The sequence below is a fragment of the Pinus tabuliformis genome, chromosome 2_2 (genome assembly GCF_031772625.1).
Source record: "Pinus tabuliformis cultivar Carrire ecotype Pingquan chromosome 2_2, CPIR1, whole genome shotgun sequence".
NCBI classification, from domain to species: Eukaryota; Viridiplantae; Streptophyta; class Pinopsida; order Pinales; family Pinaceae; genus Pinus; species Pinus tabuliformis.
In genome coordinates this window covers 39,314,921-39,331,238 of record NC_142300.1, presented here as the reverse complement: position 1 = coordinate 39,331,238, position 16,318 = coordinate 39,314,921, and the positions used below count along the sequence as shown (strand labels likewise).

General features: G+C 38.7%; 1 protein-coding gene across 1 annotated transcript in view; it reads left to right on the top strand.

Moving 5' to 3' along the window:
- LOC149191395 (uncharacterized) overlaps positions 1-16,019 on the top strand; it is a 29,576-nt gene extending 13,557 nt beyond the window's left edge. The window contains exons 2-7 of the mRNA XM_089404203.1: positions 8,097-8,198; positions 8,401-8,673; positions 9,842-9,970; positions 10,355-10,993; positions 11,752-13,998; positions 15,100-16,019. Coding sequence (XP_089260329.1) covers positions 8,097-8,198; positions 8,401-8,673; positions 9,842-9,970; positions 10,355-10,993; positions 11,752-13,998; positions 15,100-15,141 — 3,432 coding nt within the window. The 3' untranslated portion in view covers positions 15,142-16,019. The remainder of the gene's footprint in view (positions 1-8,096; positions 8,199-8,400; positions 8,674-9,841; positions 9,971-10,354; positions 10,994-11,751; positions 13,999-15,099) is intronic.
- Positions 16,020-16,318: the final 299 nt, after the last annotated feature.

The window sequence follows — 16,318 nt, the reverse complement described above, 5'->3', positions numbered from 1 at the left end:
ATGATTAGTTCTCTGTGGCATCCATTGATAGGATGATTCATTCTCCTGTGGACAGGATGATTAGTTCTCTTGTCGAGGCATCCTACCCATGCAGTCTGGGACTCTGGGACTCTAGTTCTCTTGTGGTGCGCTATGAACAGGATGATTAGTTCTTCTGTGGGTCGGGATGATTAGTTCTCCTATGGCAACTGTGGAACAGGATGATTAGTTCTCCTGTGGGCCAGGATGATTAGTTCTCCCGTGGCAACTATGGAACAGGATGATTAGTTCTCCCGTGGGCCAGGATGATTTGTTCTCCGTGGCGACTATGGAACATGATGATTAGTTCTCTTGTGGGCCAGGATGATTTGTTCTCCGTGGCGACTGTGGAATAGGATGATTAGTTCTCCTGTGGGCTAGGATGATTAGTTCTCTGTGGCATCCATTGATAGGATGATTCATTCTCCTGTGGACAGGATGATTAGTTCTCTTGTCGAGGCATCCTACCCATGCAGTCTGGGACTCATGGGAAGTACCTCTCATCTGATCAATGAGCAGGGAAATGAGGATAGGGACCATAGTAGTACCATTGATAGACGCATCACTGTATCTACCGTACTCCCTATGCTAGGATGACCTCCATTGATCTGGGATCAGTGTGAGTGGTTTGAGACACTCTCTTGTGACATTGATCTGGGATCAATATGAGTGGTTTGAGACACTCTCTTGTGACATTGATCTGGGATCAGTTTGAGTGGTTTGAGACACTCTCTTGTGATATTGATCTGGGATCAACAAAATTGACTTCGGGTCAGTAGAGAATGGTATGAGACATTCTTGATCAATTCTTCTTCTTCATGGTTCAGCAGATCAAAGTAGAGCAGAGCAGAGCAGAGCTCAGCAGATCAAAGCAGAGTTCAGCAGATCAAAGCAGAGCAGAGCTCAGCAGATCAGAGCAGTGCAGGGAACTGATGGCAGAGATAGTACACTCGGACATATGGATCAACGGATGGAGTTCTCCCTAGTTGAGAGGGAGTGTTAAAATTGGCAACTAGGGCCAAACTCCATGTGGGTCATCTTATTTATGGCAACTGATATTTTTCTTGGATCCCTCTCATCAAGAGGTGTAGGATTGATCTAAAGATCATCCGATTCCGATAAGTATTCATGGAGTTATCAATTTATTTGCGTTATAAGACAATTTGTCAAGGTCAACCAGCGACCAAATAAACCCCACATGTGCTCAACGTTTTAGTATAAATAGAGGTGGCCTTCAAGTCATTTCAACACACATGGGATCTCTTCCTCTCTCTACTTGTCTTTGGGTTTTAGTAGGAGGAGAGATCCTAAGGAATAACGTTGCTCTAATCTAGAGGGCAAAAAGTTGGAAAAGCCGGAATTGCTGGAAAAGCTGGAAATGCCGGAAAAGCCGGAATTGCTGGAAATGCCGGAAATGCCGGAACTGTCGGAAATCCTGGAATTGCCAGAAAAGCCAGAACTGCTGGAAAAGTTGGAACTGTCCGAAAAGTCGAAACTGTTGGAAAAGCTGGAATTGTCGGAAAAGATGCAACTGCCGGAAAAGTCGGAAAAGCCAGAAATGCTAGAAAAGTCGGAATTGCCAGAAAAGTTGGAAAAGCCAAAAAAGCCGAAATAGCCGGAAATGCAGGAACTGCGGGAAAAGCCGGAACTACTGGAACAATGGGGAACAATTGGAACTGCCGGGAACTGACGAAACAGCCGGAGCATCTGTCTCCGAAGGAGAGCAGCATGCAAGGAAGGACAACATGGTGCAACCAACACATAGGTTAGGATGGCAACATGGTGCAGCAATGGCACATAATGCAGTACAGTGATGGGTATAGTCATGATTAATGAAGCGTGATGAGATGCAGCATAGTGATGATGGGTGCAGCACGGTGAGGTGCAGGATGATGACGAAATGCAGAACAACGATAGGTGAAGGAGTCACCTTGGAGAATTAGTTGAAGCAGCATGTATTCAATTGATCTCATGTATCATCTTCTTAGAGATGATCTATGCTCTTATCTAGATAAGTCAAAGTGTTGACCTCTGTTGTAAACCTACTATCTCTCTCTCTCTCTCTGCTGAACTATTGAAGAACATATAAGAAGAATTGATCAAGGGTTTCCCCACATTCGGGCTTGTCCCTGGCTAGCGCCACATCTTGTATCGTCTTGTCTTTTCCTGTCTTCTGCGATTTATGTATATGTTCTATCTGCAGTTTACTTTAATGCTGATGTGATTGCTAATCTGGAAAAGATATGGAGCTAACTGTGAAAATTGAAATAAATTGCTCTAAGCATAGAACATACCTAAAATTAACAATCACACAATTTGAAATGATATGAAGAGAACAAAGGAGTAGGAAAAAATATATGTAAATCTAACCATAGGCACACATATGAATACAATTATAAGAAAAATAGAGTAACCTTTACCATTATTGTGTAAATAGTTAAGGATCATTTCTTTGTGGTCTCAACAAGGGAACAGCAGAAACAACAAATGTCACTGATAATTACCATTTTTTGTGTCTTCTGCATGTCTTTTTATGTTGACAAATGGCATTTTGAAAGTTAAACATATTTGAGTCAAGTATCTGTCAATGTAAATCCCTACAGGCCTGTGGCTTAATTGCAGGACTACATAAACTTTAAAGTCTTTATTTAAATTTACTACAAGCAAATTTAATTTCATACCCAATACCTACTGTTTACGAAGTTGAACAGAAGTTGTGATGCTAAAAATCAAGTCTATAGACTGGATTGCCAAATAGTATAGGATGAAGGGTTCTGAAAATTTTCGCTTCTACGAGTTATCTGCTTTTTTGATAGTATTTTTTTAATGGGATCCAAACATATAATCTTTTTTTAAAAAGGTTGATTCTAGTTGTTGAAAAAGGACCAAGTGTCAAGCTTTCTCTATAACTCTCTGTTACTATCTAGAGTGGAAGAGAGAAGCATGATATCATTGACAAATAGAAGGGGATGAGGATCAAAATACAATCAAGTATACTAGCACCCTGCAATTTTGTGGTTGCTTTAAGATGTCTCTACAGTTCTTTCAGGTTACTTGGATCTCCTCAGCTAGTTACCTTGTTTCTCCCAAGCAGAGCGAGACTCCTCTTTCCTGTCATAACTTTAGATTGTAAATGGGTTAACTACTGCAGCTGTTTAGACGATGATACATCTCTATTTTATGGATTGGCTCACCCCTTAGGGCAACTTCTTTTATCTTTTATTTTTTGTTTTTGTTTTATAGAGCGGGATTCTTTGCTGTTCAATTAGCAGATTATTGTTCCTCAAGCTTGAAACAGAGGTCCATGTCTTCTCCCACCCTTCAACCCCTCACAATGAAAAGAAACAATATTCTCCCTTTTGCAGCTCATATAACTAGCTTCTTGCTTTCTTCCCATCTAGACAGGAGGTGCATAGATCTCTGATTCAAGACATAACTTTACACCAACACAAACTTGTAGCATTTGAGGCTACTCAGCTGTGTGATCAGAGGGCAGACTAATCACTTCACCTTTCCACTGTATCAATGAGGCACTTCGTCATTAGAATGGGGGGAAGATGTGACATGGAGCTCAAACAGGCCATGTATTATCCTTCAAGTAACCCTTGTTTTAGTTGACCTGCCGAAGGAGGGCGATTTTGACAGTGAACATTACCTCATTGATTACATGGTTTTCCTTGCTCAAGCCAACATATTACCAGCTTCTTCCTTTCTTTTTTGGCCTTGGTTTTTGAGGATAGACATTTATTAGCCTTGATTTGCACCCCTTAGACATTCCACAGTGTTTGCCAGTGACAAATAAGTTGACTATAGTTTCATAATATTCCTCTGACATTGCAATGTTACAATGCTTCCTGTTTTCATTGATAATTGTTATGCCTTCCATCTGGGGCTGGTTTTTGGTCTTGTTGAGTAGTATTTAAGCCTTTGGGTCACTTGCTATTGGATTTGCTTCTATTTACTCTTTTGTGTTATTTTGTTGCGTAATTTTACATTTTGTGTGTGGTGATTTCTTAAAATGGTGTAATTTGAGCTCGGACATACTTGAGCGGAATCTCCTGTAATCTCATTGTTTCAAATATATCTATACTAATGGCTTGATGGTTGCTGAACCAACAAAACTTCTCAAAATGGATTTGTTTAGGAATCATAGTAAAGGCTTTTCTATGGTAAAAGAAAAATAAAATACCTAAACCTTGGATGAAAAACATAAATCATACACCTGTAGATTTCTGCTTTAGATTTCCTGTCAATTCTTGAATACAGAAATATCATAATATTAGAAACAAAGATGTCCAACAGTTTAGTAAAACACTGAAGCTGGGTGATGTCTGCAGATTCAGAGGTCAGGTAAGCTTAAGGTAATGCTATTTAACTTGTAATTTTTGTTGTTGTTGTATAATATATTTGTACATGACAAATAGGAACAGCAACTAATCAAGTCTTGTACTTGTGTGACATGGGGTTGATCCCCAACACTACCACTATAACCTTTAGGTGAGGGTTGGGCAGGTGGGACACCTGCAAGGTTTTCAACTAGTTACCATTATGCAAGGAGTGCCTTAACAATGCACCCATTTGCTGACTGTTCTATGCCCTATGGGTTCTATTTAACTTGTAGCTTATTACTGAGTGGCTAAATTAATTATTTTTTGTGCATCAATTGATCCCATTCCTTCTCTGTTCTTTCAACTCATGGCTCTTCACGCACTTATCTCTCTGCCCTTTAGTGACATCATATGCACATAGGCCATCTTACTAGTATCAACAATGTCAAGTGGTTGTGGGAGGCTATCACTCATTTATAAAGATATCATACATTAATGGATAAACACTGAAAATTCCTTATATAATAGGTAACCATAGAAACAGTTGCTTGCATTTAGGTAGCTCTAGATATGTCCAATCAGTAATGCTAACTACCATCAACCTTAGGTGCTCTTTATTGATAAATCATCAAGTAGGTTCGGTAACAATATAACTAAGTAGATTCACATTGATTTGTTGATACCAAGTAGTTGCTTGTACCAGCTAAATAACCTTTGATGACACTGTATAGGTAAACTACATATTGGTGTAGTCATAATGTTTTTCACTCCTAGATTTTGTGCACTGTGGGTCTAAGAAACACCACACCCTAAGCTATACTTCACATCTCTTGACCCACTTTGTAAGGTCATCCTTTGTTGGCTATGCTTTTCATAAGAAGATATGTTAACTGAAAGAAAGCTTATTCTTAGTTAACCAAAATGATGTACCTCTCGTCCTTCTATCTGGATTTGAACTTGTACAAGTGAATTGGAGTTTGATTGCAAGCACTCAAACTTAACCAAGTATAAAAATTATATCATAATTGTTAGCTATGGAAATTCATGAAGATATTCTATCAATGTTAGACTTCTAATGGAAGAAAAGTCACAGGGTCATGGGAGTTGAATAGATAGATACATTAAGACATTTGATCAATATTGCAGATTTTTCTTTCACTTCACAATCTATTCAAATCAAGGGTAAATATTGAATACAAAATCATTATTTCTTTTTAAGAAAATGACATAAAAGTGGTTTAGTGAAATCTATCTTGCTTGTTATCTAAATATGCATGTGGTGGTTCGTACAAATGGAAGGGGGTCAATTATGTAATACACATGCAATTGGGTCCTGCAATGGTGATGGGTAGAATACAAAAACAATAATTTGTTAGAAGTCATGCTTTCATATTGTGACAAACCTGTACTGAGGTTACCGCGACTCTGAATTTACTGCTATCTGGTTCAGTGGAAGTTGTTACTTTTGGCTTAGCTTATGTTGTAGATTTGAGGAGATGCACTATATTCACAAGACATGGCATTGAGCTTGTTAACGACCAAAGGCTTGACCATATTTTCTAGCAGCTTGATTGGATCAATCATAGTAGCAACTAGTGCACTTTTAAAGCAAATAATTAAAGGGTTCGCAATTAATTCATAATATACCTGGTTGGGAGATTGAAGGGCTAGTTCGAGTGGTAGATGATCTTGTGCAAAATTTCATGGAAGTTGTGGGGTCAAATGCTATTGAATCCCTCGGGTTAAATATTTTGGGTGGTGGTTACTATCATCCTCCATTTGGAAAATTGGGAAAGGGGAGAATCTCATGACTCATGAGTGTCTGGCAACGTGTCAGTGTCCTTACTGTTGGATTTTAAGCACAAGCACAAGATTTAGCTGTGTAAAAATACAAGACTAGCAATTGCATAACAAGAAAGAAGAGAATGAAGCTGCATTGAAAAAGACTATGTAGCTAAAGAGATCAATTTGAATTACTTAAACTCTTCTATGTATTATTGTTTGACATGAATACATATTTATAACACTCATTGAGAGGGAACCAATGCACAGTAGGCTGCAGTTCCATAGTGCATGCACACTAGAAAATAGAAAAACACTTTCCCTAATTAGCTAGTAGCTTGAAATTAGAGTTGGATACCCTATAATAGAGTGAAAGTCCAAAAGAGGGTTGACTAAATATAAATGGAGTAAAAAATAAGTTAGAATTGGAGTGTAGACCCCCTCATGCAACTCCTAACTCAAGAGTCAAAAGTAAGATTGAAAGTCAAAGGATAAGGTTGGTAGGTGAGGGGACAAGGAGGGGATAAGGCAGTCTCCCAAAATAAGAGAGGGAATGCACATTCATGAATGGGAAGGTTTGAGAATAAGCAATTCATACCAATAGATAGGAGATAGCCATGTCATTGCCTAGTAAGTGACCAGTCGCTGCCACATGTCATCCTAGGTGTCACCCAAGCTAAAAATAGACTTACTAAAACTAGAGTATGAACCCTCCAAAAATAAGACAAAAAGACTAAAGTCAAAGGATAAGGTTGGTAGGTGAGGGGATAAGGTAGTCTCCTAGAATAAGAGAGGGAATGCACATGCATGAATGGGAAGGTTAGAGAATAGGCAATTCATACTAATGGATAGGAAATAACCACATCATGGCTTAGTCAGTGCCTAGTCACTGCCACATGTCATCTTATGTGTCACCCCCATTAAAACTAGGCTTACTAAAAGTAGAGGATGATCCCAAAGGGTAAGGAAGGTCTGGTGGTGAAAGAAAAGTGGTCATACGCGCCCCTAATATTGTATGTAAGGGGGTCAAATGAGATCCTAAGTGAGGTTTTGTTGAGGTCCCGGGTGTGCATGTACCCCACTACCCCTCTTGAAGCACAAGCGGTGAGTGTGCATAATGAATGATTCCTATCAATTTTCAGCTATGTTAGGTTCTCATCTACAAACAACTATGTAAACAGTAAAACAATCAATGGGTCTTGACAATTTGCAGCCATGTTAGGTACTCATGGAACAACTAATGCAAGATACAATATGAAAAAGTAAGGTAAAGAGAGAAAACCCAATGCGAAGAAAACCCCCCTTTCAAAATACGATGTATACTATGTCTACTTTGCAGTTGCAGTGTAGAAGAATTGTGTTTCTGATCTATACCATAATGTATCTGGTCTTGGATTTGTCATCTACCATCATGTGAAAAGCCTTTTGCTGCTGGTTGAACCTTGTATTTGCTTACAATAGCAGTGAGAGCTTGTAGTATACCAAAAAACTGAAAACTAGTTCTCTGTGTCTTGGTAGTATTACCCTCTAGCTCACTAGCTGCTTGTAAAGTATGATGTGCCTTCCGTAGCTTGCTATCTGGATTTGCAATATGTTGCTAATGGACCTTTAAATCAGATCCTAAAATCTGATCTAAAGAGTATGGAAAATTATATCGAAGATCTCCCATGGGTGATCTTGTAGAGGATTCAGGTTTTGGCTAGCATTGTATGGTAGTCTTTTTAATTAAGTGCAATGATGGAGTTATTACCTGTGCTATTTGAATTGAATGCATTTGCATTAGTATAAATTGTAGATTTGTCTATCTGCACAGTAGTTTGTCAGGTTGTTCCGTTTGTGATTGATATTGTTTTTTCCTATATTTACTAATTCTTGTTTAGATTATTTTTCAAAATTACTAGTGTTTCCTGATTCTTTTCTCTGCACTGTCCTCCCTTTGTCTTAATGTATGTATATTCTTCTTTGCAGGTTCCGAAGGAGCAGAAATTGCCTTCACTCTATCTTTTGGATAGCATTGTTAAGAACATTGGCAAAGACTATGTCAAATTTTTTGCAGCAAGATTACCTGAGGTATGTTTTTATCCATTCAAGCTTTCATCTCCTCACCTATCATTGTAATCTGTTTAATGCACATTTGAAAGGCAACAACCTTTGATTGATATAAAATTAGCTTTTAATATTTCAGTAGGCATGCCATTTGTATTTATTCACTAAGGTTTTCCTGATCTCTTTTTTATTAAACTTCTCATCATTTGAGTTGCTTTTGTTCTAGGTGTTTTGCAAGGCATACAGGCAGGTTGATCCTGCGATACACAAAGCAATGCGGCATTTATTTCGGACTTGGAGAGGAGTATTTGATAAAGTACCACTTAATGCCATTGAGGACGAGCTTCAGTTGCTTCAATATTCCCCTTCTGTGAATGGTTCAGATTCTGGCACTGCAACACCTAGATCCTCAGACTCTCAGTCTCAACGTCCAGGTCATAGCATCCATGTAAATCCCAAGTACCTAGAGGCAAGGCAACGTCTTCAGCAGTCGAACAGAGTGAGTGAATTATTCATTTGTTAAGAAATACACCTTATTTGCATTTGCATGCTAAAGTTACTTTTTAGCTAGTATAGCCCAATGTCCCACCAATTTTCCAGGAGACAGGAGCAGGAAAACACATCAGGGAATATGTAAATCACTCCAAAAATTTTAGGAAACGTTGGCGTCTTCAACATAGGGGACCACACCCAAAATACTAAAAAATTTCAATAAGAATATATGAAATTTGGAACTAAATGATGAATGGTTGAAATTTTGTAATCTTATAGACAACAATGTAACATAATAATTAATAAATCATAAATCATCTATACATTATCACGATTGTTTTTCTTGTTATATTTACAAAATTGAAAAATCAGAGGATATGACTGTCTTTCCAAGTTTAGTGACAAAATATATTTTCCCTGGTACCTTTTTGCCAAAATCATGACAGAGGAATTCAACAATCAGCACACAAACATTGGGGTGCATAGAGCGTTGGGTGCTGTTGATTAAATGTGAATCCCATACTGTCATATATGATAGATATTAGAACCAATGGAAATGCTGCAATCTGCCCAAATACTGGAACCCTGAAAACTGACAAGTCTCTTGAATTTTGAATGGGATGTGGAATTCTACTTTCTCTATATGAAGTCTGATAAAGTGGACTTTTCTCCACTTCTCCTTTTCTATCCTTAAAGAATTTAATATTCCCAGTAATTACTAGGGAGGTGGGTTTAAAAAACGGGCTTTGATAAAAACTAACAGGGAGCATGGAAACATCTCAATTTTGAGGGGGCTGTTTGCCTAGTGTGTCTCTTTGTGCCTCCAAGAAAAGGGATGTGGGAGAACGCTCCCCGTGGAGTATCCATGTTCCGGGAGCATGGGGAACATATTCCCTATCCCCAGGAACACATCCCTGTATAACACTGGTATGGCCCAAACCACTGTGATGTTTTAGGCTTTAAGATTTTAATATTTACAATCCAAACTGGTGATACAATTGTTTACACTTTGCTGTTCTGTTCTGTTGTATTATTTTCCTAATCAAATTTATAACTATAGCCTAATCTATAGTTATACAACTATGAATTTTGATACTAAGTACTCTTAAACAGCTTCAATTTGGAAAAGACTAATAATCCTTGTATTCACTGCTGATTCCAATGAATTCAATTAGACTCGTTTTCAGGCAGAGGGAGCAAACTCAGAGAACAATGGAGACGAACCAATTCATGAATCAGAGAGATCAGAAAGAAGTATGCATGCAAGTCCAAAGGCGTGGTCTGAAGCTCCTTTAAAGAGACCTGTATGCAGTCTTTATCTCTGTTTCTATTCTATAAGCTTCTTGGTTTTTACTATTTTATTTTGATATCCATAGTTTACATTGATTCTACTTCTTGATTTTCCAGACTTATGGTCTAGGTATTCTTTATATTTCATTGCTTTAATTTTCATATAAATTCAAGCTAGCTGACGTGCTATTTATTTTGCATCCATTTGGAGCTTTTTTATTATGCTTATATAATATTTCATTCTTAGGCATCTAATTCAAGCATGATTTTGGAGTGTCAACATATTTTGACATAGTTCATTGCCAGACTTGCATTTATTTTGTATTGATTTTGGATATGCTTAAAGCTGTTTGTATTTCAGTTTACTTATAGGGTTTATTTATAATTTTTTTATGCAGAATATACAGCGGCCACCAAGAGGAGATGCTTTTAATGAACCTGGATATGGACAAAAGGCATCCACTGGCTATGTTGATTATGATTTTGGCATTGATCGTGTTCGTTCATCAGAGATGGGCATGGGAAAACCCAATGAGAGAGTGACAGAAAGGGATGATGGATTGGAGAGACCTTGGTATAGGGAGCGGATTGAGGAACCTGAAAGTAGTACAGCCAATGTGCCGTATAGTCAAAGGAACGGATATGATTGGCAAAAACCATCTACACATGGTGCTCTAATTGATTCTTATGGCAATTACAGGGGTCCTCGAGCTGCACGTGGGCCAATTTCACATTTACCGCCCCCTCAAGATATTGATGGCAGAAACAGTAGAGTGATGTCTAGAAACTGGCAAAATTCAGAGGAAGAAGAATACATGTGGGACAGCATGAGCACAAGATCGGTGGACCATGGCAGAGGAAATGACAAAATGAGGAAAGATGATTGGTTTTCCGTAGATACAGACAAGTCACTTGGCCTTGGTAGGGGCAAAAGAATGAGACCAGAAACTGATCTTCCAGATGGGAATTGGCGCAGGCCTGGGCCCTTGTCTCAAATGGATCAGCCCATGGGTGGTGAAGATAGGATTCATCAAAGAGTATGTTTGTCTTTTTAACATTTCTGATTTGTTTATGTGAATGCAATCATTCTTGATGGTGGCTGGATGGTTAATAGGAGATAGTTAATAGATAACTGAGATCAATTAACTGGCATGGATCATCACAAATCTGATCATTCTTTAGTATTCTGAAATCACATATTTGCCATTTGAGGTTATGTTTTATAGAGCATTTTTGGTAGCAGGCAAGTCTATTGATTGTCCTAAACTCATGTTCTTGGGTAGATGAAAATTTGTTTTAGGAGATCAGAATTTTGATAACCGGTGCATGGCCTCTCTTGCCATGCAACTGTAGTTTAATTGGCTTTTCTCTTCTTTTTGCTTTGTTCTACTATTTTATTTATTATATATAAATATATTTCTATAAGGGAAGCATTAAGAATTCCCTCATTAGATGCACTTTAATGCTGATTTCTCACTCAATTCCGTTGGGGGCATTTATCCTTGACTAATAACACCACAATTTCAGTTTTCAGCTCCTTTGACTTAGCAAGCTTAATAAATAAAGTTTGATTTTAGAACTGTTCTGTTGCGTGATGAAACTGAAATCTCATATGCATATCAGGCAGATGTTCTGCACTATAATTGGTTATCTGACTTTTCATTTAAGTACATGATGCATGTTAAGCATAATGATAAATGATATTCAGCTGCCTCCAGTAACCATGTGTTAATTGCACAAGATGCAGTGACTGAAAATGATTGATAAACATTGTGCACCTTTTTTTGTGATGCAGGAATTAGATGATCCCCTTCCGTCATCTCTTTTGCAACATGACGTTGGATCTCGGAATAGTAGAGAGGGGTTGATGGAAACGTCTAATTTACTGCGGCCAAATCAGAATGCTTTAGGTCATCGACCGCTTTCAGTTTGGCCCCCTCAACATCTTAGTCTTTCTGGACATTCAAGGCCCAGGACACCTTCAATGGATCTTTCAAATCATAGTAGTGTAAATTCTATAAATGTAGTTCAATCAGATGGTCAATCCATCTCTTCATTGAATGGTAGCTTGTCAACAAGTATTGGTCTACCTTCAGGTCCAAGACCAAGCTTTCGAACAAATAATGGAATTTCACTTGGGACTGGCCCTCCGAGCTTTGGTGCTCTTCCAACTGTGACACCAGTATCAAGCGGGCTATCTTCCCGGCAACGGCAATCTCCCAATACTTCTCCATCACTGCCTTCCTTACAACAATTACCTGGTTCACCTTCATCTGCCCTGCCTCTTCAACAGCCACTTCAACCCGTGCAGCATCAGAAGCAGAATAATTTTATTAAGCCTGACCATCTACAAGTTCAAAATCTCCCAACACATCCGTCAAGACTTGTCCAACAAACCACTACATCCCATTCCCAAATGCAGCATGCTCCACAGCCACAAAATACTCAAGATTCCTTACATCAGTTGCCACATAGTCATGTTCAGTCTGGTTCTTCATTGCAGCACTTACAAATGCCTCAGCAGATTCAACCTTCTCAACATTTCCAGAATCCACCTTCTGCAGTCCCACCTCTGCATGGCAACCAAATACATTTTTCACAGCAAGCACCAACAGAGCCACCATTGCCACAAATTCAACCTGTCTCCTTATCACAGCCTTTAATTCCATCCCATGCCCTGCAACACCCAGGCTTGCGATCTCCACCCCAACCTCCACCTCCAAGCTATGGGCCACCTCAATCAATCAGATATGTTTCAAGTGGAATCTCAACAATTGCAAGTCCATCTTTGCAAGGAACAACAAGTACACAAAGTCTACTGGCTGCTATCCTTCAAAGTGGCCTTTTTCCATCTGGTTCTAGTCAGGTTGTGTCCAGTTCTCAACCTATTTCCTCGAGTGGCTTCTCTGGATTTTCAGATTTGGGATCCACTCACCCAACTTTACATATACAGCCACCGCTTCCCAGTGGTCCTCCTCCTGTTCAGTTGTCAACAACAACTACAGTTTCATTGCCTTCGGTGCCTGTTGCACCATTACCTCCCATCCCAATATCTTCTCTTTCAGGGGCAACACCTGCGGCTGCACTAGCCCCACCCCCAAGTAACCTTCCATTGCTTCCTTCACATCCTCCAAGGATAATGCAGCCCCCTCTTCCTCCTGGCCCTCCACCTGCTTCATCATTGGTTGGATCAGCATCACAAGTGACAAGTTTAGTTACCACACCGCCTGTGAATCCATATTCAGTTCTTTTAAACTCTCTTGTGGCAAATGGCTTATTCCCCCCTCCAGCAGAGTCAACCTCATCTTCTCTTTCTTTACCCGCTACATCTTTGATGTCAAACCAACAACATAATCTTAATACAGCATTGCAGGCTTCTTCCAGTGTACCTTTTGTTGGTGTTGCTACTGTCTCAACCACAGTAACTGTACCTCCCATTCCAGCCTGTGCAGTGCCTCCTCTAGAGACATCAAGTGAAATGCAGGGTGTCAAGGATCCAATTGGATTTGAATTCAAGCAGGAAATAATCCGGGAGCACCATGCATCTGTAATCAATGGGCTTTATGATGACTTTCCTAGGCAATGCAGGACATGTGGATTGCGCTTTAAGTTTCAGGAAGAGCATAGCAAGCACATGGATTGGCATGCATCCAAAAATCGTGAGCAAAAGTCCCAGAAAAAGATATCACGGCAATGGTTTGCATGTGTGAAGGATTGGCGTAGTGGAACTGGAGTCTTGACATCTGATGTTGCTCCATCCTTTTTGTCTAAAGATGCAAACTTGCAGGCACAAGATAATGAGCAACTGGCAGTCCCTGCTGATGATAACCAGAGTGTTTGTGCACTTTGTGGAGAGCCATTTGAAGAATTTTATAGTGACGAAACTGATGAGTGGATGTACAGGGGAGCTGTTTACGTGAAATTGGATGCTTCCTCTGAAGGAAGCATAGAAGACAAGGACAGCCCTCTATCACTTGTTCATGTGAAATGTCGATCAGAATCTACAACATTTACTTTGGAAGATTCTGAAGGAAATGATGCGGTAAGATTCCTGATCACTTCTGAATAGCTTGTCATTTTCATGATCTTTGTTAAAACTATACTTGTTTAAGGGTAAACTTTTTATTGCTGAATGTTGTGATTTTTAGTTGTAAAAATATATGTAGCTTAAGGTGACTATATTTTCAAGCTAGTTAGTGCATACAAAATTGCATGTAGAGTACGAACAGGCAGTTTCAGAAGTATATATAATACAATGCACTAGTGAGGTTGTTTTGTTGATGTGGTCTGGTTGGGTTCATTGAAGCTCTTCAAGAGTGGTACATTATTGCTTCATGTGTGTTTGTATTTTGCTTTAAACCTGGTCTACTTCTCATTCTAGAGCTTGGCAACTTCTAATGTTGTATAGCCTGCCCATGACCCTTTTCTGGGTGCAAAGGGACCAATACTGTCCCTTTCCTGTATTTTAGCACTTTTTTGTGGGCATGTTTGCATGCTTTACTGTACCCTCGCCCATCTTGTGCCAGTTGTTGCTCTGCTCCAATTCTTGTGCTGGCCATGCGATGGGCTTTGTATATCAGGTTTACTGTCTTGGAAAGCCTCTAATGACAGATCTGTCGTCAAAGTTAAGCCAACTGGAAACCTCAGCTTTTTTTTGATGTTTTTATTTGTTTTTTCAAGTTATTTATTCTTTGGCCTTTTTTTTGAATTTATACAAGTTGCGGGGTCTCAGGGCAAGTGGGTGAGCAGGTGGGAAGGTTTCATTTTAATATTTATCGCAAGCTCAGAAAATGTCCAATAGCTTCCCCTTTGTCTTGTTATAATTGAGAGAGAGAATGCTCTCAGAAAAATGTCATAGTGGCCACTTTTGTCTCCTCATAAAGGAAAATATCCATGGTCCCCCCTTGAAAATAAAATATCATTTTTGCCATTCTAGAGATATTCCTGTTATGTTATCGATTTTTATAGAGCATGTGATTTGCTTGATTTTGCTCCAAGAATATAGAACTGTTCCTTCCAACTTTATAAGTTATTTCCTTTTGTGACATTAGCAGCAGGTTTTTTGAGGTATATTCTAGCAACCTGTTTAATTTATTAATACAAAGAACATGTACTGATAAGCTTTGGATTTATTTTTATGCAGGATGATGATGACGATTTAGGGTGTAGAAGAATACAATATTAAGTATAATGCAGGTATAACCTCAATGTGTAGAAGTATTGGAATCGTGTGTAGACACAATGTGTTAGAAATTAAAATTGTGCATGCTAACATCTTGTTTCTGTATTTGTAAATGGGGAGATTGCTACTCCCCCCCAATTTTCCTCAAGAAAGAAATGGATCAACAGATATTCCATATGGGCTTCCTAATGTGCTTGTGCATGTCGTGATGTATGATTTTAATTTAGCGTCTTCAGGATGAGCTTTGATATTTGGCCTAATACATGCTTGACACTCCTGCTAAAGTGAAGGTCCATTGCGGTGATACATAATTTTGACTGAACACTTATGGTCGGGTTTGCTGATCGCCAGAAAGGATGTAATGCTTCTAGTCATTGTGCTTAATTGTCATTTTTTTCCCTTCATAAAATTATAATAAACTACTGTGATGAGGCTAGGGACTCTTGGCAATTTCGTTCAAGATTCGACAAAACTGAAGATGTTCGATATCTAGAAATACATCAAATAAGAGAACCTGTTCACTCTCTTACAAACGAATGATATTCTTTTCGTGTATTTTATTCTTTTGGAAGAGATGCTACTTTCGAGGACGAGTTCATTTTATTGTTCTATATTTTCTAGTGTGACGTTCAATTACTACAGTAATAACATTGGAACTTGGACATGTGGATGTATACTGTTCTACGAGCTTGGAACCTAGTAATCATGCTGGAAATAAAATTTTATTAGAGGTCATCAGGTGAACTTGTGTGTCAAAATCTCTGAGTATTGCTCGCTGGAGGGGTTGATATTTATATGCTATTTGTTATCATGTATACTGATGAAGCGTTGGGATGGATTTTGGGAAGCATGGAGCTTTTGCTTATAGCAGTTTTAATGCATTTTCCGAGTCTCTCTTTTACCTAAAGTGCTGGCTTGATAAGCATATGTATTGGTTAATTTACCAATGTTCAACTTCTATCTATATCCATTATTTTTCCTCGAAAATGATATTTAGGTTTGATATTTTTCAGTAGCAAATGAATACTTATGGTTCATTTCTTATATTTGTTAGGATTTTTATTATTGTTGTGGCATGGGATAATAATGAGCATGGAGATTTTGTTGCTGTCGTGTCTTGGTTTTGGCTAGGGACGAACAACTTGGCAATACGAATTTTATTAATTTTAATTGTAATTAA